We start from the raw sequence: 24,232 nt of genomic DNA, 5'->3' as shown, positions 1-24,232 counted from the left end.
ATGATTTCTGAGCCTGGTCTCTATTTTTGTCTTGGAGGGTAGGGGAAGGGTGCTAGCAATAATTCAGTTTGCCAGTGAATGATCACCTTTCTTCCCAGGCATCTGTTTCTTTTTTTACAGGAATATTTTCATAGTGGTGGTATGACTCAGTCGAAAGAGGCGGCGTTGCTAGGCAGCAGTTGGAGCACTTTGCAGATGCCATGTGATGGCAGTAAGCTGCCTTGTAATAATCCATTGGTGGCAATATTCCTGGCTGGGCTTCTGTATTGCACAAAGAAAGCAGCATCTCCGACAGGAGCAGATGCTGCCTAGCAACTGCCATTGCTCCCGGAGCAGCCTGAAATACCTTCACTTAATTGTGGTGTAATTTTGGTCACCCACCAAACCTGAGGTGTGACAAATTCCTTTTAGTTCTCAAGTATTTTTTTCTTCCTTGAGGTTTTGCATGGAAGTTAATAAAGACCATTAATAAGGTCAAAAAATTCTTTAGCCTTCTTCTAAGTCATGTCTTTTGTTTAATCCCTACTCTTCGATTGTAATGTTTGGATGGCTTTTAATCAGCTTTTGATAATCTTTTTTTTATGTGTGTGTGTGTATTACATTAGCAACTGGCAATTCCAATCGGATTAGAGCCCTGTTCTGTCATCCGCACCAGCACACGGCGAGGAATGCCCTCCCTGCAAAACACTCTGGTGCTTTATTTCAGTTTTTTAGGGTGTAATTGGGAATGCCCTCTCCCTCGCACCCAAATCCTTTACGTTGTCCATCTTACTTAAGCTGCAGAATGTTTTGGGAGTGCCAGACCTGCTGTTTGTTCCTGGTTTTCTTTGTAAAAGTACTTGCTGAATGTGGCCTGGACTTGCAAATAGATCTAGATGTGTCAGATTAATTTCTGCCTAATAATTGAAACCCTCACCTACAATTAATCATTTAAATACTTGGAAAGTGCACTGCGGAGGTGAAACTGTTCTTTTAGGTATTTGTAGAATAGAAGGAAAATGTTTTCATTTTAATTTCCTTGTGGTTCTGCTCCCTTGTCAAATACCATCAGAGTTTAACCGTGCGAGCCACGAAGCTGCCAGGTTCAATCAAACAGTTCCACAAAAATGTAATCAGACTGGCCTTTAATTTTGTTACAAAAATTGGAAGGGCTTTTTCCTTCATAAACTATATTTTTCAGTCATTTAAATTATTAAACCCACAATTTTGTGTTTGCAAGGGCTCCTCCTCTTTACTGGAGGAAGGTTTGTGGTTGAAAGGCTTGGCGGGGAAGGTACAGGGGGGTTGGAAAGTATTAATTCTGTGCTGCCCGTGGGCGGCATTGTGCAACGCGGTTGCCTCGCAGAAAGGTAAAGCTCAATCTTGGCTCTCAGCTGTCTTTTCCACTGCGTGGTAGCTGTATCGATGCTGGTTTTTTCTTGCACAGTCACATTGCTGTGGCTTGGAGACTTTTCTCTGTCTGCCATGTGGAAGCACAAAGAATTAACATCTTGGAAAATTAATTATTCAGAAAAGGTAGTTTGCGAGATTCTAAAACCGTAAATACTGTGGAGAGAAGAATAGAAATCTGTTGTGCCTCTTTATTTTTATTCCCAGAGGGCACTGGTGATGCGAGATCTGAGCAACTCAAACCCACTCTCTATGTGTTGCCCAGTGACGTGGGGGCTTCTGGGGTGCTGTGGATCTTAGAAGTGGGTGTAGTTCCAAACCGTCTGGGTGGCTCTGTGGAAGAAAAAGTGTGGAAAGCACTATTAAATACATGCATAAAATTAATACTTAAAAATTAACAACTTAACGCAGTCCCGATGCATAGATGGCTCAAGTTGGGGAAAGGTACGTCCTCGCCCCTGTTCTAATACCCTTCCTTCGCCTCCTTTTAGGGAAAAGGCCTCTTAAATTTTGAGCCATCTTTGGTCTCAACTACTACAGTGACTCTTACATGGAGCCTCTATCATCATCTAAGTATTGGAGGGAAGAAAATAAAGCGTATCTTATTCACTGTTAAAACTAGCTTATGCTGTTTGATACTAGACATTTCTAATAGATGGATTCGTATGAAAAAGCATTTTAAGGAAATGCTTTAAGGAAATTGTAACATTAATTTATCAGTCTGAAGTAATGACATTGTTTTTTAAAGATTAATCGATATCGATCAATTTTAGACTCAGAGATTGACTTATATTCCGTGTTAACTAGTAACAGTGATAAGTAGTAGTAGCTGGATATGAAATTCTTTATAAGGACAGTGAAATTGGAGTGTGATATATGTGTTTACTCAGAGTAAATCTGAACACCAAATTCTTGGCTGGTATGAGTTTAAAATATGGTTCTGTGTTATAAAGCATAAATTATACCCTCAGAAAACTTCAGAGCTTTGACTCTTTGACTTTTGTAGCGCAGGACACAAGGCCGTGTCTGATAGTGGGATTATAAATTGCATATATATAGGGTATGGAGCTCAGTAATTCGAGTGTGGAGCAACACAGCTGCAGCTGCGCTTCTCCTGTGCGTTATCCATCCCTTCTGAAAACAGTTTGGTCGAGGATACTTGGGGCATGATTGATGCAGAACCCAAATAACTGCAAGTTGAGTGTAGTGCAGAGCATTTATAAAAATTAAATGGCAGACTTGAACCTGAAAGCGTTGTCTGTGTTCTGCTTGTGTCATCGAAAAATATTGCCAAGATTTTAGTAAGACAGATAATAATGAGTTGAAAACTAGAAGGAACTGTCACAAAGGCCAAGATCTGTCTTTTGAAGCTGTGAGTAAACAGATACGGGTTGAAAGTTAGCAAAATTGATTGTTACAGTAGTTTAAGGACTTTTATCGTGTTACGCAGCTAAAAAGGACACAGTGAAATTAAAAACAAGGCCTGTTCACAGCTGATAATGTGGAAGGTTGCAGGGTTTTCCCCCAGAGTTAATTCATAGAGTTCATTAAATCTTGGCCCCACCAGCATCTTGGGGTAAAGAAAACATCAATGTTGGGTATGTTCTAGCGGTGATGATTCCTGTTGTGGAAGAGAGAACATGAGAAATAAGTAATAATTCAAAAAAGCCCTACTTCATGATCAGAGGAATATGATTCAGATTTGGCAAAGGAAGAGGGGACAACATAAATATGGAAACATCTTGAACCAATTTTGTTTCTTGGCCCTTGTTGGAATCTTTTCATTGATATGCCTTGGAAGGTGGGAAGGGAAAGGGCAGGAAAAGGGCCCTGATCCTTTATGAAAATAAACATATTGCTTATTATGGGCTGAACTGATATTTTGTATCATAAATAGAACAGTGCGCAATGTCAGAATATTTTTGTAGGCTTTACTGTGTGTAGAAATAGGTTGAAAAATTGGAAAGTACGTGCAGGCGGCTTATAGCTGTGCCAGTTCAGTGTGCCGTGGGCTATTTTATGTATGTGCTAAGAAAAAATGATGTTTGGGGGGAACGAGCGGCTGGATGCCGCACGATCTTCCTGTGGATGTCCCGTCCTGGGTGGTACTGTGGCATTTTCCTCCTCTTGCTTTGCCTTTTCCCACTGTTCCTGTACAAAATGTGCCACATTTTGATTGCTGTGTTTGTTGTGGAATTGACATAATCCATTTGAGGAAAAATGATGTGTGGAAGCGTTGTGACCCAGGTGAGCCTGGGAGGGGAGTCTGGGACAAGGGAAATAGAAGGAATGGCAAAAGGAAGTCGTGTTTTAAATTGTACCACAGCAAAAATGAAACCAGCTCTGTTATTTAGGCAGGAAGTAATAACGGCACACGTGGAATCTGATTTAGCATTTCTCTGACTGTGGATTGCATTCTTCCTTTTGGCCGTGCTGCTGTTCAGATGAGGTGACAAATCGATCGGTGGCAAGGGACAGCGGCAGTGATTCCGCTGTGAGAGCGGCCGAGCCCCACGCCCGTCTCTTCCAGCGCCCTGCCCGTGGCTGCAGCCGAGCCCGGACGGGTGAGATGCTCTTCCCAGACCTGGGTGCTCGCTGGGTTGGGGGCTTGCTCAGCCTGGGGTGGCACACAGCCCCGTGGGCTTGAAACCAGAGTGGTTTGTTTATTTTTCATCATCCACAGCACATCGTGAAGGGTTTCACAGTTTATGCACTGTGTGGAAAAGCACTTTATTAAATGAAGTCTTGAACTCTTCACTGCTGTTTCATTTGACGCTGCTCTGCTTCTTGTACTGGAAGGGATCATAGGCTCACAGAACGGTTTGGGTTGGAAAGGACCTTAAAGATGTTCCAGTCCCACCCCCTGCCATGGGCAGGGACACCTCCCACTGGATCAGGGGCTCCAAACCCCATCCAACCTGGCCTGGAACCCCTCCAGGGATGGGGCAGCCCCCACTGCTCTGGGCAACCTGGGCCAGGGCCTCCCCACCAGAAGATATTTCTTCCCAAGATCTCATCTGAATCTGTGATGTGTAGGTCCATGTGCAGCTTCACTATGTGGAACATCTTGAGTGGCTTCACAAACCTGGCCTTGAACGCTTCCAGGGATGGGGCATCCATGGCAGTTCTTTCCAGACTGTCATTCCAATTCCATCCGTTGTTGTGTGTTATACCCACCAGTTCCTTCGCTGTCCTCTACAGCTCGAGTGTGGCTGCTGATGTGAACTTGTTAGTGCCTTTCTCATTAGTAAATTACAGAGGTGCAGAGGGAAAGGGTTTCTTTTGCGGTGGCCCACTTTGATATGGTTCAAGTATCGCAGTTAAGGGACCTCTGACTTGGAAATAATTCCTGCAAGTGGCACGTGGTGCTCTTTCAAAGCATTTGTCTTTGCAGATGTTGGGTTTGACTGCTGGCTGAAAGGACATTCCGTGAGGGGGAACGGTGACCTCCTTATAAACCTGAGTGATGGTAAAGGGGTTGGTATCTGAAAATAGATGTTAAGTATCTCAGCAGTCTGTCCTGGAATCCAAGAGGAGGTGTTCAGCTCTGTTAACTGGTGGTTTGATGATGCTTTACTTCTGTGTCCTGGTGACCAAAGAGGCGACTCCTGTGAGAGACGACGGAGACTCGTTGATTGATGGACAGTTTGTAGGTGGTCCTATGCTATAAAGAATTTCTCTGTGGGAAGGGCTGAAGTGTCAGATATTGGAGCCCTCTCTGTAAATTATTTTCTCTAGAATGGTTAAGATCTTCCCTGTTTCTTGTATACATTTGTGTTCCTAATTTTCAAATTATAATGCTAAGAATTGCGTACCTAAAGGGGGCTTCATAAATAAGGTTGTGTTGCATGGTGCCTTTTTAGCTCAACAAACCAGTAGCATCCACAACTTTGGAAGTAACTTTTGGAATCATGTATCAGGCTATAAAACAGCCTGAAGTTTCTGTGATTCTGTCATAATCTGTAGATATTGTCACTAATCTTACTATTTGAGAGATGTTGAATTGTGGTCTTGTTGAACAGTTTTAGCAAGATCTGGTTTGGTGTGTTGAGTCAGTTAATTTGGGTTCTTTAAATTTTTCCTGACTCTCATTCAGCGTGGCTGGAAAGTCAACTGCTCTTGAGATTTGGCTTCTGTTATTTTGAAAATATCCATATTGCTGTTCACATACCCCACTGATTATTAAAATTGTCAAACAGAAGAGACTTGCATAATTTATTGATGAGTGCAGATTTATTGATGAAGGAATTGGATTTCATACTGTGGTATCCGGAGCGCGGAGCATGAGATTAATGTTAATTTTGTATGAGAACTTATTTTTTAATTGAGAATGATCATCCAGATTGTATCTAGAGCTGATGGAATTAGTTCTTTTCTGTTCTGTGATTTTTATTTATTCTTTCTTGACTGAAGTAGACCTAAGAAGAGAGCTTTGGCTGTCTTATTAATAGAGTATTCTGAATTCTAGACAGCTGATTAGATATTGATGAGTAGAGTCCTTGTATCAGATTTTCTCTGTGTGACCAGTAGAATCCTTTTAGAAATGTACGGCTTGCATCTATAAACCAACAGATCTATTAGAACTGCTTCTTGTAAGCCCAAATATATTGAAGTAGTTATTCTTGGCAATATTTTTAAAGTCTGTTCTCTCAGCAGCTGAATAAAACAGTGCTCTTTTCCTGGTACCTTTCCTTGAACTTTCATTCCAAGCTTCCTTTTTGTTCTGCAATAGGCAAGTATCTGATGACCAGAGAATTAATAGGTCATGTTGTTTTAATGTAGGACTGTAATTTGCAAACTTAAAAATAAACGATGTTTGTACCTTCTTGTTTTGGTAAAAATGCCCATTAGAAAACCAAAACATTTTCTGTATTTAAAGGACGCTTCTATCTAGAACACTGGATGGGCAAGAAGAAGCCACTTGAGGTTTGATTGTGGCCTGCCAGTCAAGCATTTGGCAGTTGTCACTGCTGCTGCGCTTTGGGAGAGGCATTAAGTAGTTTTCCTTTGGTTGAAATCCATATTTATGACTTTTCATGGGTGTCGAGAATCCAGGATGCTGACAAGTGGAGTGTTTCTCTTGGATTCCGTTATTGGCATTACTCCAGCCTGGAGCCAGTTGTTGTTTCTCCTGTCTCTGCTGTAAGCAAGAATTTCAAACCTCTTTTAACTAGTGGTGCCTTCTGCGTGGCTGTACGTGCTGAGAGAGCAGTTTAGGTTTGATGGGAACCCCTCGTTTTGTGCCTCTTTAATTAAACCCTGCCATGAATCTCACTGTGGAAGAGCGAACATTTGGTGCTGTTTGGTTCTCTTCAGGTTTTGATTCAAATCCTTTCCCCTCTTCCTCCCCTCTGTGTGGGTGTTTGCCTGGTGCAGGTATTCGGCCACTTCTTGCCCTTTCCCTTTGTGAATCCATATATACAGTTGAAACTCTTGTTTTATTTTGGTGGAAGTTTTTTCTATGCTTTTCGCATTATTCCGTGGAAATTCACAGTTCACAAACCATACCTGGTGGCAGATGATAGTCTTGGTTTCCATGGTGTTCTTCTCCTGGACTGCAGACTTGCTGGGGAACTACTTTATGTTCTGCACAGAAAGGCTTTAGTCGTCACGGATTCAGTGCCTGTGACATAGACAGATACCCTGGGAGGAGGATGAAATGCATCTCCATCACCTGGGAACATCTCAGCCATAGCTTAAGTGTTTGCATTGAAAGGGGAGCGTCCTCTTGGATTGGTAAAGAGGACGATGCCCACTGGAGGTCACTATTTGGACTCATGGAATTCTGTTTGTAGTCCTCTGGTCTGTGTGTAGGTGACGCATAGGGCTCGCTTGGTGTCCGAGCGTGTGTTTATTTAGCTGAGGTATTTGAATGGTTCGATGAAATCGGTGCCTGAGTGAGTTTTTAAATGCTGGTGAACAGGCGTTATGGACCGGGGTTGGCGGCCAGGCCTGATTTGCAGTTCAGCCTTTATTTTGATGTGTCATGTTTTGGGGAACTATCCATGTCCACATCCCTGCAGGATTTTGATAAATGTGGCTAAAGGATATATCTTCATGCACTATGACGTTCTTTAAAAGTTTATCTTTAAAATTGAGCTTAATTTAGTAATTTTTTTGATTGCATTCGTATTTTCTGAAACATTAGGGTGAGTTCATATTTCCACTGGTTAATGAGAACTGAAGAAACCTAGAAAACTATTTATGTCGTGTTAGTGCTTGTGAAAAACAGAGATTGTTAGGAATCCTTTTATATATGTACTTAAATATAATAATGTGTGGTAATAGAGGATTTTTGCAGCATACTGGTTGCACAGATGGTACCTGAAATAGTTTCGTCTTGGAGGAAAGTAATCCTTGCAGTTGACTTCCCAGTGTAGTCTTTGCAGTTAGGACTGCCTCTTCCATTGAGGAGCGGTGTAGTAGAGTGAGAGTTGTGAGGCACGGAAATCTTTGTATGCGCCATGAATGAGAGGTTGGTGATTAGTGATTACAAGCCTTGCTTAATTAAAAAATCTTTTAAAAAGCAGAGCTTTTATGTTGCTGCGGAGCTTAATTTCTGATAAGGGCCAAAATAAAGATATCTGATGAGGGGAAGTTGGCTGGCGGGCGTTCTGGGCAGCTGTGTAATAGCTATTTTTATACAAGGAGTGAGCTGAAGTGCTATGCTTGGAAGAAAAATTCACACAAAGCTTCAACCCTCATATGTCTCTCTCTCTTTTTCCCCACCCTCTAGTGATATGCAGCTTCCGAGGAGCTGTGCCGCAAGGCTTGGTCCTGGAACTGGGGGAGACTGTCCAGATCCTAGAGAAATGTGAAGGTAAGTGTGATGTCCAGGAAGGAAGCCTGCTTTCTATGTAAGAATATACGGATAACTTAGTCTAGAAGATTTTAATAAGTTGTTTGGAAATCATGATGCATCAAATCAAAGCACTTGAACAAAACCTAATCTGACCCACTTTCTGTAAGGAAGGCTGAGCGCTGCTGGCACTAATCCAGTCTGATAGGGGGTCAGTGGGTTTTAAGTTAACCATCTGTCCAGAAAATCTTGAACCCTGACCTGATTGTTTTGTTGTAATTGGGTCTTACAGGGAATATTCATCGTGTAAAGTGTGCAATCAGTATCTTCTTTTACTGTATTTTCTCAGTGGTACCGTTATGCATTTCAATTAAGTCAGCGTTTATTATTTAGAAACATCTGAACACCTGAAAAATATTAGTTATGAAATAGGTTAGCAAATCATTTGGGAGGAATGCTAGGAAAAAAACGCAAAGAGTACAGGTTTAGAAGAGAGTGCTTTGCATTTATCATCATGTTGGGGTTTTGCACCTAAAGGTAAATGCCTTTTTTAAGTGTTACAACAACAGTTCAGTCCTATGTGGCTGGAGATGTCTGTGTGTGAATAAACTGAATGTCCTAATCCTCTGCTTTGTTCACATGAATAGTGTGAGTGGAGATTTTGTGTTTAAATGATTCTTACCCTGGTGTTCAAGCAAGCGGTGTAACACTTGTCTATAGAGAAGCAGGTTGACAAGATTCAGTACAAGAACATGTTTCGCTGTAGTCTGAGATGCAATAATGTCACCTCAATCCTGAAGCGTTAAAACAAATTTAAAACCCAGATCTACAAATCTGAATTCCAAATTAACATTCCACAAAGTTGTAGGTTTGTTTTTTGTCCGTTTACAGTCATTTTTCACCTCCAGTGTTAATGTCGCTACACAAACCTTCTGCTTGCTTGTCAGCAGACTACTTTTCTTCTCTCCTGCCTAGAACTGTCGGTTGCTCTTGAAGCTTTTTCTTCTCTTCGGGTGTTTTATTTGTTTACTGACTTAACTCTTCTTCAGAAAGTGACCTCGTACGTGCTGGTTTTCTAGGAAAAAAGTAGCTTCTACACCTGGAAAAATACTCTGTTGAGTGAATGTTTTGCAGTGCAGCGGGTGATGTTTAATCCCCGAAGAAGCAGGCTGTAAACAGTACGTGGAGCGTTATCCCTGCAAATGATGATGCTCTTAAAAAAACACCCGCAGCGTAATGGGCTGAGCTGCACTCGGGCTCGGAGTGTTGATAGGAGTCCTTCCACCAGCTCTGGTGCGTTAGGATTTGGAGCAAGCTTGGGAAAGATTTATTACTTTGCCTAGGATAGTATAACTCTGTGGGAAAACTGTGTATGTTGCTGAAAGCAGGCACGGTGTTTTCAAACCATTTCTGATAATCAGGGGAACTTGTAGAACTCTGGGCAATAAAAGTGCAGTTTCAAAGGAGCAGGTTGCTTCCAGAAAAGCAGGAGGATAATCCAGTGTCTCTTTACAGTGTTATAATTAGGCTCTGTGTATTGCCTTCACCAGTAGCTTTGAGGTGCCTTTACCATGGGCTTTACATATATAAAAATGTATATTAATTTTGATTATAGTGTCTGGAACTCCACAATATAAACTCATGTAAATATTCAGATGGTCTGTGCTGTGGCTCTTGAGTGTGTGAATTATGCAAAAAAGCACACTAAATGTGCGAAGTTGGTTCTTAAAGTGGTAGTTGTTTCAGCATTCTTGTCTCAGTGGTTGTTTAACACGGTCCTTGGTTTGCCTTGCAAATTTGGAATGAAACATACCTCCTCTATTACTTCTGCATTTTTTGCTGGGGATTCTTTTGTCCGGACAGACTGTATAAATTAATGTTAACACATGCATATAAGGGTCACTGCTGTGGAAGTGCAGAAAATCCATTGCTGTTACTGCTTCCCATCTGAGAATAGAGTCATAGAATGTGTTGGGTTGGAAGGGACCTTTACAGGTCATCTGGTTTGCGCATAATTCTCTACAGTAGGGACTTCGCTGTCTGGGCTAAAGGCCTTCACATCCCCACAAACCTTCTAGTGAGGTGAAGAATGATTTCAGGCTTGCTGAAGAATTACTGTTATAAAAGAGCAAGTGATTTTTTTGTAGTGACTAGCATGTAAAGCAGTCACTGCATGTAGAGCAATTGCCCGAAAGGGTGGGAAATTTCATATGTCGAGTTCTCAGGAAGCCCTGCAGCTACTTTTCATGTATGTTTGCAGAGTAAATAAACATGTATATGCACACGCATATATCTGTATTTGTGTCTTTAAGGCTAATAAGTATGAATACCAATTGATAACACATCTTAAAAAAAAAAATCTCTTGTTACTGCGGTTGTCTGTGTTTTTTTAAATCAAATGCAATGAAATTTAAAAGACGAGTGCATGAGATACTCGGGGGCGCGGTTTAGTGGTTGATAGGAATGGTTGGACTTGATGATCCAGGAGTTCTTTTCCAACCTAGTGATTCTGTGAAATACAGTTGCCTTTGTTACTATGGCTCTCATTCACGTGCTTCAAATTGGAACTTTTGCATTTCAACCGCTTTGTGTGCCTGCCGCTTCATTTCAGGATTCATTTGCCTGGTTTTCATGTGTGTGTATGACAGCATTCCTAAGCTATGCACGATATATTTAACGTTTCCCTCTGATATTCCAGCAGTGACGGCATGGTGGGATGAGGGCTCTCCGGTATCTGGGACACTGAGCAGCAGAAAGAGCTTGCAAGTAGGGTTTTTTTAAAAAAAAATCTTGAAGAATTTGATGTGTTTGAGAAGAGCTTTGCTGTGCTTCCAAGTGGTTCCATACAGATGAGTGAGGAATCGCACTTCAGACTGTCGTTGCTGTGGGAGCAGTGCAGGTTTCCTTCCACGTGGAGCGGGGAGCTGTAGCTGGCCGGACCAAATTAACTCACTCCCAGTAATTTGGCTGTGCCTTGAAAAAGATGTCTGCAGTGAGACATCCTTTTTCCTCTGTGTCTTTTTTTCCCCTTTTCCTCTTTGCCTTTTTACTTTTCCATCCCTTTTCCCCCATGCCTTTTGTGGAGTGTGCTGGTGGAACTGAAGTCTCTTGGACCCGCGCAGCTGCTGGGAAGATCTTACCTGTCTTTTTGGAGCACAGGAGTGGCTTCTTGATGGCCCTGTGTTTGGCTAACACCAAGATAAAACCCATTCTCTCTCCTCAGCTTCTGTTGTGGCATCTCTCTGACTGCATTATTAGCGTATTCCCATGGCTCTGCTGGCGCGAGGCTGCTCCCTGACCCGGCCCTGGCAGCCTGGGGTGGGTTTGCATCTGCTGCTCATCCTGTCCTGGCACTGCTCAGAGCATCAAGCTCAGAACAGAGTGGTCTTGGCATTGAGTGGTTTCGGCATCAAGAAGAAGCTTTTGCGAAGCACTCTTCTGGGTCACTCTGAGTGCCTTTATCTCTGCACAAAGATACTCTGCAAGCAGCTTTGGTGCCGATTCAATGTCAAAGCAATTGTTTATTGGCTATCATATGCAAAGGTAGCTTTCCTCCAGAGTTGAGGGTCACTCACAGTACTGCAAAGTATACTTTATTGTAGGACAAAGAAGGTTCAATTCTTGGAGTAGGTTCTACTAGCAGTGCTTTCTATAAGAACCAAGTAGGACTTAACGTAAATACTTAGGAATTGCAACTGTTACTGCTTTATTCAGCCCATATATTTGAGCTTTATTTTTCTGAAAAGCAGATCAATACCTTTCAATTAGGACCCTTTTGTTTTTCTGCTAAGAGTGCTCGGAAGGGACAAGCTCTTTCCACGTGACAGACCTCTTATTGATTAAGTGGAAAGCTGAAAAGGGTTACAAAGCAGCTTTTAGGAAGAATATCTTGCTTTGTTCAAAGCACTTTCAAGTAAAGATCAAAAAGCATTGGTAGCTCTTCTAATGGCTGAGATTGAGATGGAGCAGTGTAGGCCTGCCGTGGAGCTCTTGGTATTGCTGAGACTTATGAATGTGATGCATCTTTGGGAGGACTGTTTTTCAAATGGCTGTGATCATCCCCAGCTTTTCCCCAGCATTCCAATGGGCGATGCCTCCTTCTGTTGTTACCGTGCCAAGGTGTCAGCAGTGGGCGCGTCCCGTGCCTGTCTTACTCTGCCATCAAAGAAAAAGAGAAAAGAAGTTTGCTTGCATTGCCATCTCTATCATTGCAGGTATTTTTGCCCATTCCAGGATGGTTTTGTCATTTTTTTCTACTTTATTTTGGCTATGATATACACTTGAAATCTCTCAGGCTGGTTTGAGATGTATTTAGTGTTCTCCTTCCTATCCTGCCTAGGACATTGCTTAGAATGGTGCTTCCAGTAGATGAATTTTTGGGTTTCTTGTAGCGTATGATGTTTTATGGCATGAAATATCCCTTTGGCTGTCCTGGCTATGTCCCATCCCAGCTTCTTGCCTACCCCTGGCCTGGTTGCCGAGGGCAGCACTGTGGGGATGAAGACAATGCCTTGATGTTGGATGGGGTTGGTCAGCAGCTGCCAAAGTGCTGGTCTGTTATCAGCACTGGTTTGGCCACGAATCCAAACCAAAGCACTACAGGCTGCCATGGAGAACGGTAACTCCAGACCAGTGATTCACGTTTGGAAAAGCAGTTAGGATTATCCATCATATTTTCGCTGGACTGGGCAGTGCGAGGGTGGTCTGAGCTGCTGGAAAAGGCAATGGGACAGGCGCTGTGTGTGGAGCTGTCTGTCCCCAGGGGGTGTGTTCGACCTCTGGTTTTAAGCCTTAACTTCATCTGTCCTCAGATTATTAGCTACTGATAATTATTAGATAATCTGTTTATGTTGTGGATACTCCTGGTTGTTTAACATTAACTTATTCACAAGATTTCTGTCACTTTATAGCTGAGTTTTTCTGCTTCTTAATTTTACTTCCTATCTTTTTCACCGTTTCCTTGAAGTCGGTACCCTCTAAAGGCCACGTATCACTCAAAAAAGAATGCCATAAAGCTGAAATATTAACAATTAATTATTTGTAGTACAGTAACATCTAAAAACATCAGTCAATATTGAGGTCTAACCAGGCACTGCGTGTTGTGATCACAGTTAGCTGAAGCACCTCCTGGATTTGATGATTGTTGTGAAGAAGCCCTTGGAAATAAATGTTCTTTATAATATATGATTAGATCAGTATTCATCTATTCAAGACTAATTCCAGAATTTAGTGAATAGTGTAGTGCAGATGTGATTTTCTAAATCTGGTTTTGAAAAAGCATTGTATCTTTTCTTAGTACTTTGAGATACAGAATGAGGTTTGGTGGTCATCACGGTGACAAAACTTCTTCCATATTCTTAAAAAGAAAAATATCCTGAATTCAAATAGCAGCAAAGACAGTTCAGGTTATAAAGTGCACATATGTTGTCTGAGCTACTGAAACAGGTTGTCTAGTGGGGATTTGTCATCTCCACTTGACATAAATATTCTAGATTTCCAAGTACTGTACCAAATTGTCACTATTAAAAGCAGTTTGCTTGGCCAACGTTGATCCACGGAAGAAGTCTCTTCTGAAAAGATGCCTGTGCGCCAGCACCACGTTCTGTGCGGAGCAGCAGGAATGCACTCTGTTTCCTTGGAATACTGTGCAGAAATAGCTTAGAATTTAATTTTTGTGGGAGTTATATGGATCATTTCCCACAGGCAAGTTGTGATGTTAAATTATTGCACGCTGTTAAAACCAGGCAGCACAACTGCAAGGAGAGGTTTAGAGGCACCGCTTGGATGAGCGGGATGATTTCTCAGGGGTCCTTCCCTTCCTGGTTTTTACAACTTTGGAAACACCTTTTAAGCTTTGAAGATTTGTTTTGGGGTTAAGAGCGAGAAACTCGGAAATAAGGTAGTTTTTTGGGAACATGTTTCATCCTCTACCCTGCATATCTCTATAATTAGTAGAGTACTACTTTATTGTGCTTTGTTCTAACCACAAACTTAGACAAAACAACTTTTTTCCATACTTACAAAGAGGTTTGCCATTCTGTTTGTCTTATAATGTATCTTTATTTCTAAGGTACACAGTCTATGAATATAAAAGTTTGCAGCATGCTGTATTTAATTGTTGGTAACAACGAATCACAAGATAAATGCATTTATTTTTTTCTGTAACCTTAAAAATATGTAGCATCTGTTACGCAGAAGCAAGTGTTGCAGGGACGGTTGTGTGGGGCTTTAGAAATTACTCGTTTTAAGGACCTATATGTGTGGTTTGTGCATATATGTTTATATTGATGTGGTTGCCATGAAATTAGATCAACTAAGAAATCAATTGGAAGCAAAATTTAATTTTTTAATATAGGCAATAATTTTGTGGGAAGATAAATCTTTGTGTTATGTCTTGTCTTCGTGAAAAATTTGTGTAATAAAGAAGATGGGTTTTAATTCATTTCCATACTAAGATCTGCAAAGGTCTTGAATTCATCAATTATTTTATTTTAACCTTGGCTCAGATTTCCTTAAAAAAAGACCCAAAAGACTAGCAGGCTGTCTGTAAAACAAAACCAAGGCCGTCTTCCCACTTCTGAGCCTCTAAATGAAACTCGTGTCATAATTCAGCAAAATTTTAAGTCTTTTTTACTGAGAGACGCAAAATGCAGAGCTACTTTGTTCTTTTCTGTTCTCCATAGCAAATTGCTGACGAATTTTCCTAGTGCTCCTTGAGGTGCTGCGGATACTAAATCCTGTCTGTCCTCTGGAGAGGAAAAATATAGAAAATAGGAAGTTGCTGGAAAAATGAGAGGAGTTTTTATGGAAGGTGGATTTGGGTTGTGTGAAGTTATTGGGTTTGGGCAGGTTTGGGTTGTTGCCCGTCTGGCTGCTGGGCGGTGGTACGTAGAGTGATGTGCTGAACTCGCCGCTTCGGTGGGAACTGGGCCTGACCAACTTTGCTCACAAATTTCTGGTGGCCCAGGATGGCGCGGAGCTCCATGGCACCGGCACCCTGGCGCGCCTCATCGCCCGGGCTCCTCTGGCTGTGCCGGGCTTGGGCCTCCAGGTGTAGCTTTGTGTCCTGGGGCTGAAGCGTCAGACCCAGGTAGGAAGAATTCAAGTTGGTTTTGTGGTTCCTACAGAGTGGAAGAGCAGCTCACCTCCTATGATGACCACAGCGTTCTTTTCCATTGCTGCGTTGGGTGATATTTCTGAGCTTTTTTGTCCTGATGAATCTTTCACCTGTGTAAAAAAGGAGCGATTGCGTGTTCTTCTGTTGAACTTGTAGTGTTGGCAGCTTTGGTTTTTCACTCCTGATTTATTGTCCTGTCTGGGGCTGTTATCTGATGGGGGGTAGAAGGATAATAATTGGGTTTGTAAAATTAGATCCTGCAGTCTGGTCTCCAGTCTGCATGAAGCCAGAGATCATGAAGCCAGATGCGTGTTTACTTTACATACATGGATTTACATTAGTTTAAACAATATTAGTAATTTATGATAGTGGCTTTTCCTGTCTTTAGAAGGACAGGGTTTTGAAGTCTGCAGGTTTTGTTAAGACGAATGCTCTGAAGAGACTCGTGTACCAGCGTCTAAGAAAAAGGTTCAGTACAGGCTCTTGCATGAGTGTGGAATGCATCTTGGCCGCAGCTAATGGTTGTGAACACAGTGGCTAGGAGCACTAAGCTGCTTTTGTTCCTGGTGGGAATAAACAGGAGGATACCAAGTTCTTAATTGCCTGTCATCGCTGTAGAGCAAAAGACTCGGGGCGGGGGGAGAGAGAAACCTTGAAGAAAATGGACTTGCCTGAGGCACAGCAGGTTTTGGAGGTCGTCTCAGTAGCTGTGTAGTTTTCAGTCAGTTTGCTGCTATGTAAAACAAGAAATGGCGCAAATTAATATGTTGTGTTTTATCTGTTTTTAGGCTGGTACAGAGGTGTTTCCATTAAGAAGCCAAATGTAAAGGTAAGTGTGAACGCATCTCTTACTGTAGCGGGAGATGATGTATACTTTGCTGTTGCAATGCTGTGAACTTCAGTTTTCCTTACCCTTAGGATTTTACTTTTCTAACTTTTTTCTGTGGGAGGATTGGATTGGTTTTCTAAAGTGAGCGAGTAATGCTCATCAGTCACCCAAAGCATCAGAAGCCTTCCTGACATGTAACGTGGAATCTCTCCTTGATCCTCTCCACCCTGGTTGCTGAAGAAAAGCATGGATGGGTGATCTTGTGCTGCTTAAGTCAGGGTTTTTAAACCATGCATTTAATAATTTGCATTGTTAATCTAAGACAGCTTTGATAAAAGTCAGATAGAAAAAGGATATTCTAAGTTTGTTCTCAGATTTTTACAGCTTAATGGCTGGGTTGGGTTATTTTCCAGCCATGTTCCTGGTTTGCTCTTGGAGAACTTTTTTGGCTGTTCTGATACGATGTTTTTGTGAGTGCATATAGATTTTTGTAAATATAGTTATCTAAACATGGGATTAGTTGCTTCTGTGTAGGCATCACTTTATTCCCTTTTGGTTTAACCATAGTTTGTATTTAAAAAGAAGGGAGTACGAGGTTCCTCGTGTTTACCTGTGTTATGGAATATTGTGTTCTCTGTATTATGTTTTCATGACTATAATACTCTTTTAATGAAAAAGCCAACATTCATTGTGTGTGCTGGTAGATCTGCTGCTCGTTCGCTTTGGATTGGAGAGCCCTTCAAAACTTCCTTGGTTTCTCAGGTAACCAGCACAGGTTCACAGAAATAAACAGCATTAATTGGAAGTGAAACCAAATAAGAAACTGAAGTAGCATTTCTTCCTTTTTCGTATTTTTTGTGTGGCTGAAAGGATGCACTTTTTTTCCTGATGAAGCCATTCCTGTTAGATTCATCTTCTTTACCTCCTGCACTTTGTCCTGCCTAGGAAAATGAATGAATTTTCCTTAGCATTTTGAATCATCTTTGCTTAGAATTCCTTTCAACCCCTCCATGAAAAGTAATCCTCCCAAATTGTACTGTTTTAAAGTTCTAAAAATGTGAAGCCCACGCTTGATTACTGACATTTTGGTGAGAGGCCGTCAGCTGGTTTTGAACCTGAAGATTCCGGATGCTGCTCCTGCCTTCCCCACTGAAGGGCAGGCTTATACCATCCTTACGGACTGACCATGTGTTTGACAGAGATAATGGACCGCGGTGACAAGTTTGGGTTAAATTACCTCTTTGCCCCATGTCCCATCACGCAAGAGCACGGTGGCTCAGGCAAAGTTAGAATCTAGCTGTTGTGGGAACAACAAAAGGCAAAGAAACACAGCTATCCCAAGGGGATTTAAACAGCTTTCTGTTGGAAAGAGGGAAGAGGAAGACTGGCTCCACTGTGCACGTAGTAGAGTTCTTCTTTCCTTAGGGAAAGACTGGTGTGGGGGCCAGACACAGATTTGCTGGTGGGCTTTTTGGTTTGTTTTTTCTACAACCGGTGTCCTTGCCGAACTTAAGGCAGCTTGCTGCCGCAGAGACCTGGTCTGGAGCGTACTGATGCCATCCTGCCAACCCACCAGAGCTGCTTTTCTGGCTGTTCTGGTTAGCTTGCATCTCTCCAATAAATGTTCCTGGTAGTTACTTCTGTACTTTGTTCCTTACTGAAGCTGTTCCCTGAATTCTTCCCACTTGTCACACCTTTCTCCTGCTCTCTCCTCCATGCCAGTGGGTTATTGGGCACTCACAGTCTCTGCAGTAAGAAGAGAATTGGATAAACTTAAATGGTTTTGTTGAAGTCAGTCTTGTCTCTTCCAAGAGAGCTGTGCAGGATTAGGGTGATGCCTTCACATTTCATGCTAGTTGACTTACCCATGATTTTTACACCAAAGCATATTTCCCATACACGAGTGCTTCTGGACACTTCAGGGGCTTTGGGGAATGAAAAATACTCAGCATGAATCTTTGTGTGATATTTTTCTTGAATAGACTTGTAAAACTTCCTTATTAACAAGTGGATCTTTCAAGGCGGAGGCTTGATTCCGCGTGCTGTCCGGCTGCAGGATGGGTTAAAGAGATCGATTGTGACTAATCTGAATGTTGACTTTTGTCTGTGGTAGCTTCTTTAATAGCATTAGGGTTGTTTGTTTGGTTTGTTGGTCATTATTTATTGTGGCTTAGGGTGCAAGTGCTAAACCCTACAAATTTATTTTCCTCTTGCAGGGGATTTTTCCTGCAAACTATATTCACTTGAAAAAGGCAATCGTCAGTAACAGAGGGTGAGTGTTTTTCCTTCTCTTCAAGAAGCTGCAGTGTTCCCTGTCTAGAAGGGAATCTAATAAATAGTTATTAAAATTTATAGAGTGGTTTTAGTTCATTATGTCTTTTGTTGTTTATCAGGGTTTGAAAATTAAATGTAATTCTGCAGAGCTTTGGGTAGTTCTGTTTTTTAATACAGCAAGAATCCATTCTGGTGGTTACTTCTGTTCATAAAATTGTAACTCCAGAGGTGTCATCCGAAACCTATGGAATAGCATTTAACACAAAGGGCAAATCAAGGCACTAATGGCTCAGATAACATAGTGGTATTACAATACATACATTTGTTACCACAATCTTGAGGATCTTGACCGTTATGGGATAAATCTTATTCTTTTGATTAGAGGATACCTTTCCTAATTTTTCTCCTCTTCTTGTATAGGCAATATGAAACAGTTGTTCCGCTTGAAGATTCTGTTGTTACTGAAGTCACAGCAACGCTGCAGGAATGGGCTGTGCTCTGGAAACAGCTGTATGTGGTAAGAACAGTGCTCTTCTCATTGTACGTTATTGCTCAGTGATTTTGAGAGATACGTTGCCTGCGTTTCAGTTCATTAGGAAAAAAACATAATCAATATTAGAGTTGTTAGATTCATTCTGTCTGGGAGGGTTGCTAACCGCAGAACCACTGGTTATGGGCTACATTGGAAATTTCAGCACTTTTGAGCTTCGTTGTTTAAAAAACCCCAGTTTTAAAGTGTTCTTAGATACGTAATGAATAGGACATGTATTTAGTAGCACAAAATGGAAGACTTCTGTAGGTCTCCTCAAAGACTGCAAAGAATTATTGAGCACAGTTTGTAAGTATTTGTGTTAGCATCTCGGGTTTGAAAGAGGAAGAACTTGAAGGTCATTTTGTTCCTTCATCTATTAAAAATAAGCACTCAAAATAAGTTTATTGAGTTTTATACTCTTCTATTTTGTATAATTTTCACTTGCCACCACATGTCACCTATCTCCACTTTCATCTTGTTCTTCTCTTACTTTCTTAATGGCCAAATCCCATGGAACAGCACATACTAAACTTGCACATTTGAAAGTGGTTTTTTTTCCTGTTATTTTTTTTCCCCTTCCCCTCCTTCTGGTTTTTTAGCTCGGTAATTACAAGCCGTAACTAGGATTAGGATTGAGATCTGTAGGTGGTACAAGCACAGGTTTCCTTTCTCTTCTTACTTTAGAGAAATACCTCTACATAGAGCTGCAGCAGCTTTGTTTCCTTATTTAAACCTGAAGTGACGGTAGTTAGATATCTAGGAAATAGGACAGGGAAAGATCCAATTAAATGCGTAGTGTATCTCCAGCATAACCAGCCGTGTTCCGTACTCCCTTCAAAAAGCAATCAACTCTCTTCTGAAATTAGTTTTCCTTCTGTTGCTCCCACATCCTCAGTGGGGATCGTATGCCTCTGAAGAAACTTTCTAATTGGGGAGGAGGGCACGGCACATGGTGTACAAACTTTTTCTTACACCTAGTACTCTTTGTTTTTCCATTTCAAATGGTTAACCTCTCTGGTGGGTGTGAATAAAGCGATATGTTTTATTTTCTTCCTGTAAGATTTTCTCTCTCCCCAGTGTACGATGAAGAAGGTGGCAGTGATACTGACAATGGTATTGAATTTGAGAAAGGGGAATCATTTTACCGACAAATGCATTACACTTCCTTTCTACTAATCTGTTTCTTTTTTATTGTTAAAATGAGTTCCTTGAGGGGAGGGGGAGAGAAGGCTCAAGCTACAAACTTCCACTTAGTGATTTTCTTTCTGGGACTGCTTTCTGTTCTAGCTCATTATACTTACTGTAACATTGCACACAGTATTATTGAATTCTTAAATAACAGGGGAAAGAATTTACTGTTTTCATAGAGCTTTGGAAGGAGACAGCTCTTCCATGACAAGAAGAAACTGTCAGAGCTTCAGAGTAGAAAATGAATAGTTTTGTGGTGGGTTTCTCCAGAACTTATCAACTCCCACCCCCTGAAACACCCCAAAAACCAAACGGAACACCCACTATAAAACAACATAAACAACCCAGCCCCAAGTATTTTCTAATATAGAAATAGTCAGAGAATTGTTTTGGTTGGAAGGGAGCTCTTAGGATCATCAACTCAACTGCCTTCTCAGATAGGGTCGATGAGAGTAGGTTGTCCACAGCTGCATACAGTCAAGTTTTGAGCTGCTTGTGAATGGAGGCTCCACAACTTCCCTCCACCAAACTGTCAGTGTTCGACTGCCTTCAGTGTTTCCTTATGTTGAAACCTACTGACACGGTGCCGTAGGTCTTCTGACATGAAAGAACAATCTGTGCCATTTCAGGGTAATAGCAGTTTGTCCCATTTACAAACTGCAGACCTGAAGGCTGAGGAGGGGAACAGAGGTGCACACATGGATTTGGCGGAGCTGGGACTGGGGTTTTGTAATCAGTTTTCAGGCTAGAAGTTATGCTGTAAGGTCATATCTTAAAATGTATTAGGAGACTAAATGGAAATACGTGATTGTGTTGGATCAGCACCAGCAGACAATTTTTTATTATTCCCAAGCTGTAATACAAATAATTTAAGGAATCTAATTCATGTTATTTATCATGCTCCTGTGCCCAGTCAGCTACTCTAGCGAAAGCTCGGATGGTTGTTCCTGCAGATGTTTTCAGCAGGTCGGTGCCTATAACTGGTGACAGTAGGCGCTTTGTTCTTCAGTAGTATTGCACTGTAAGGCAGCTGCCAAACAAAACGTACAGCAGACATCTCTTAATAGCTCTGAACAGACTGAAATGTTCATTCCTTGCTTTTTGGCAAACTTCTTACTTGAATTATAGTTTGAAAGACCAAGTTTGTATCAATTAAAAATTCCAAGACATTGCTGTGGTTGTATCACCGAGATTCATCGTCAGGTTTGTATTTACCTTTCAGTTAAACACGAGGAACTGGAATGTAATACCTCGTAACCCTGGAGCAATTAAAGCGCTGCTTGGAGAGGGATGCTGTTTGTTCCAAGATAAAATACCTCAGCTGAAAAAAAGCTGGAGGGGGGAGGAGAGCAGTGAGAAATGGAAGAGCAAAGTGGAGCACAAAGCAAGAGAGACAGCAGTAGAAAATGAGCTCATGTGAAATACTCGCAGCCTTCCTTGGCTCTCCCCGACTGAGGAGAGTCCGTGCTGTTACTAGGAAGGAACTGTGCCTGGGGAGACTTGAACAGGTTGGAATTATGAGAGTTGTGCAGGGATTTTAGTTTATAGGTCTGTGAAATATCTATTTGAAAGATTACTCTGAGTTCACTGTGCTACACGGGGCTGTGGCATCCTTGTGATTTTTGCTATCAAGGTGAAACCCCAGTCATGGTGTTGGTAGAGCTGGAAACAGACTGTGGAGGAAAAGGCTTTTGTGTGCAATGAGTTCTGGAAGGAAACGCTGTGCCCAAAAGGAGTTTGAAATAGAAAGCAGTATGGTGTGTTCTTTGCTTTACCGTATTGTGCTCTGAGTAGTTGGATTCTGATATTAACCCTTTAGATGCTAACAAAACACTAAGATTTTTGAAAATGCAAGAGATTTCTTTCTAATCGGAAAGGGATAGAATCAATACCGGTATGGAAGCTACCAGAATTTGTTACTTTTATTGGGTGTTTTTTGTAGTAGTAACAATAACCTAGGTAAAAAACTCTGTGCCTATCTGAAAATCACCTTTTTTTTTGTTACTGAGTAATCAGGATTAGGACTTTACTAATTTAAAGATATTAAATTTTTAAGATTATTTGATTGTTCTGGGGACAGACTTTTTGCCCAGGCCTGTTGCGGTGGGACAAGAAGCGATGATGTTAAACTAAAAGAGGGAAGATGCAGACTAGATAGAAGGAAGAATTTTTTTACAATGAGGGTGGTGAAACGCTGTCCCAGGTTGCCCAGAGAAGTTGTGGAGGCCCCATCCCTGGGAACATCCCAGGTCGGGTTGGGTGGGACTGTGAGCAACCTGACCCAGTTGAAGACGTCCCTGCTTACTGCACGGGATTGGACTGCATGGACTTTAAGGGTCCCTTCCACCCCAGATCGTTCTGTAATTCTATGAAAAGAACGCGTTTCTGCCTGTTTGCATATAGTCTGTGTGCAGATACAGACAGTGTTGTGACACTGGAAAATAAAAGCAGTTCTTTGCTTTCTGATCTGCCTGTATCCAGGCTGCCAAGATGAGCAGAGAAACAGTAACTCCTTTCTGTCAAAAAAGGTCACTGTTGTGTTTAACCTGCTTGGTTTGGGTTTTCCTGCTTTCGCTGCCTTTGTACAGAACCTTCGGGAGGGAGTTCGCAGGATTGGAGTGTTTAAAGGCTGCGCTGTGTAAGCACTGGATGCTGAGTTGTTCATAGTGAGGATGGAGCTTCTGAGAACCAGAGCTGACCAGATGTGGGTATGCGCGTGTACGTATAGGCACGCACCTCTATGGCTGTTGTCACTGAGTGTGTGCACCCCGGATCCTGTGTGATTGTTTTGCCTGGCTCCAGTACTCCATACCCCTCTTTGGATTGGTTTGGGCCAGGTACCATTTTCGTTTTGGGGAAGTGTCAGAAGTTTGAAAGACGATTCTTGTTTATCCTTTCTCAGTATTATGAAGGCTTATAAACAAAAGATGCCCATGATTCCCTTCCCCAATACTGTACCTAATATGGAATGGAAGAGGAAAAGAAAGGAAAAATAAGATTATTGGTACAACTATGGGAAGCTGAGCTTGTTTCTGTGACTACTCTAAGAAACCAAGGAAGAGAGAGCAGAGGAGCAAGAGCAAGCCTTGAGCAGACTTCTGCAGGCACCAAGGTGGATTAAGATGCAAAATAGCACTTGTTATGGTGAAATGTATGTGTGGCTCTCGTGCGGTTGCCCAGACCAGTGTATGACTTCCTCTGAGACAGCACAATAACACCAGTAAGGTAGATAACTTTCTCTCTTCCCCTGTATGTGTTGATAAGATTTGTTATTTTTGTACTACTTCTAAATAAAGGATCTGTGGTTCTCTATGAGCTTTAGTTAATTAGGTCAAACAAGGCTCCCATGAGTGGTTAAGTCAGCTAGACTTAACTAGATCACTGAAACCCACAGCTGGAGCACCACAGCTATTTTAACAGTAAAAAGAAATCCCTCCGAGTTTAAGATGTGATGTGAGGGCTATTTCTGTTGAATAGCAGATGACATAATTGCCAAATTTAGAATGTGGTCAGATCAATAAAGGTAATTTGCTACTTCTATGCAGAAGGGGAGAAGGGAGAAGAATGTGGAGTGACTTCTTGTTTAGCTTTAGGACTAAGACCTAATGATGCTGAGAATAGATGGTATTTTTGCCAACTGAGTGAAACAAATTTCCTTTTGGCTTCTTTCAAATCTTTTGAGGATCCTATCAAGGTAAAGAGGGTAAAAGGACCTGGTGCAGTTAACCTGCTCTGGGTGTTTTCGGGTGTCCCTAAAATTGAAGCATTAGTTCAAAGCTCATCTTAAAAAAAAAAAAAAAACGCCATTCCCTGAATAACGAATGTGGTTTATTCTTGTGGTGGAGTGATTATGAGACACTTGTATTTAGTGAGATGCCTTTGCTTCGTATCTGATAAAACATGGATCAGCTGATACAGTGTTATGGCCTAAGCCAGATGTGCTGCTGCTGAGCTCTGCTTCGGGAGGTCTCCCTCGAAGGAACGGAATTCCTTCGAGTCAAAGCTGAGCGTACTTCATACATGCCTGTCGTTCTGTGCAAGCAAACTCCTGGAAAGATGGGATATTTGTACTGAGACAGAGATGATATTGCACATATATGTGGT

At 41.7% G+C, this 24,232-nt stretch overlaps 1 protein-coding gene across 15 annotated transcripts in view; it reads left to right on the top strand.

The window, feature by feature from the left end:
* Positions 1 to 24,232, top strand: part of DOCK3 (dedicator of cytokinesis 3) — a 167,978-nt gene that overhangs the window by 11,227 nt on the left and 132,519 nt on the right. For 14 of the 15 annotated variants that reach the window (XM_054076517.1, XM_054076509.1, XM_054076516.1 and 11 more), the window contains exons 2-5: positions 8,126 to 8,209; positions 16,094 to 16,134; positions 18,351 to 18,406; positions 18,829 to 18,925. In XM_054076517.1, the coding sequence (XP_053932492.1) occupies positions 8,126 to 8,209; positions 16,094 to 16,134; positions 18,351 to 18,406; positions 18,829 to 18,925 (278 nt within the window). Of the gene's footprint in view, positions 1 to 8,125; positions 8,210 to 16,093; positions 16,135 to 18,350; positions 18,407 to 18,828; positions 18,926 to 24,232 lie in introns of those variants that run through there. The other variant, XM_054076515.1, reaches the window with a different exon arrangement.

This window comes from Cuculus canorus, chromosome 11 (assembly GCF_017976375.1).
Source record: "Cuculus canorus isolate bCucCan1 chromosome 11, bCucCan1.pri, whole genome shotgun sequence".
Lineage (NCBI taxonomy): Eukaryota > Metazoa > Chordata > Aves > Cuculiformes > Cuculidae > Cuculus > Cuculus canorus.
Note: the sequence above shows the minus strand (reverse complement) of the source record. Positions and strands in the feature narration are given on the sequence as shown.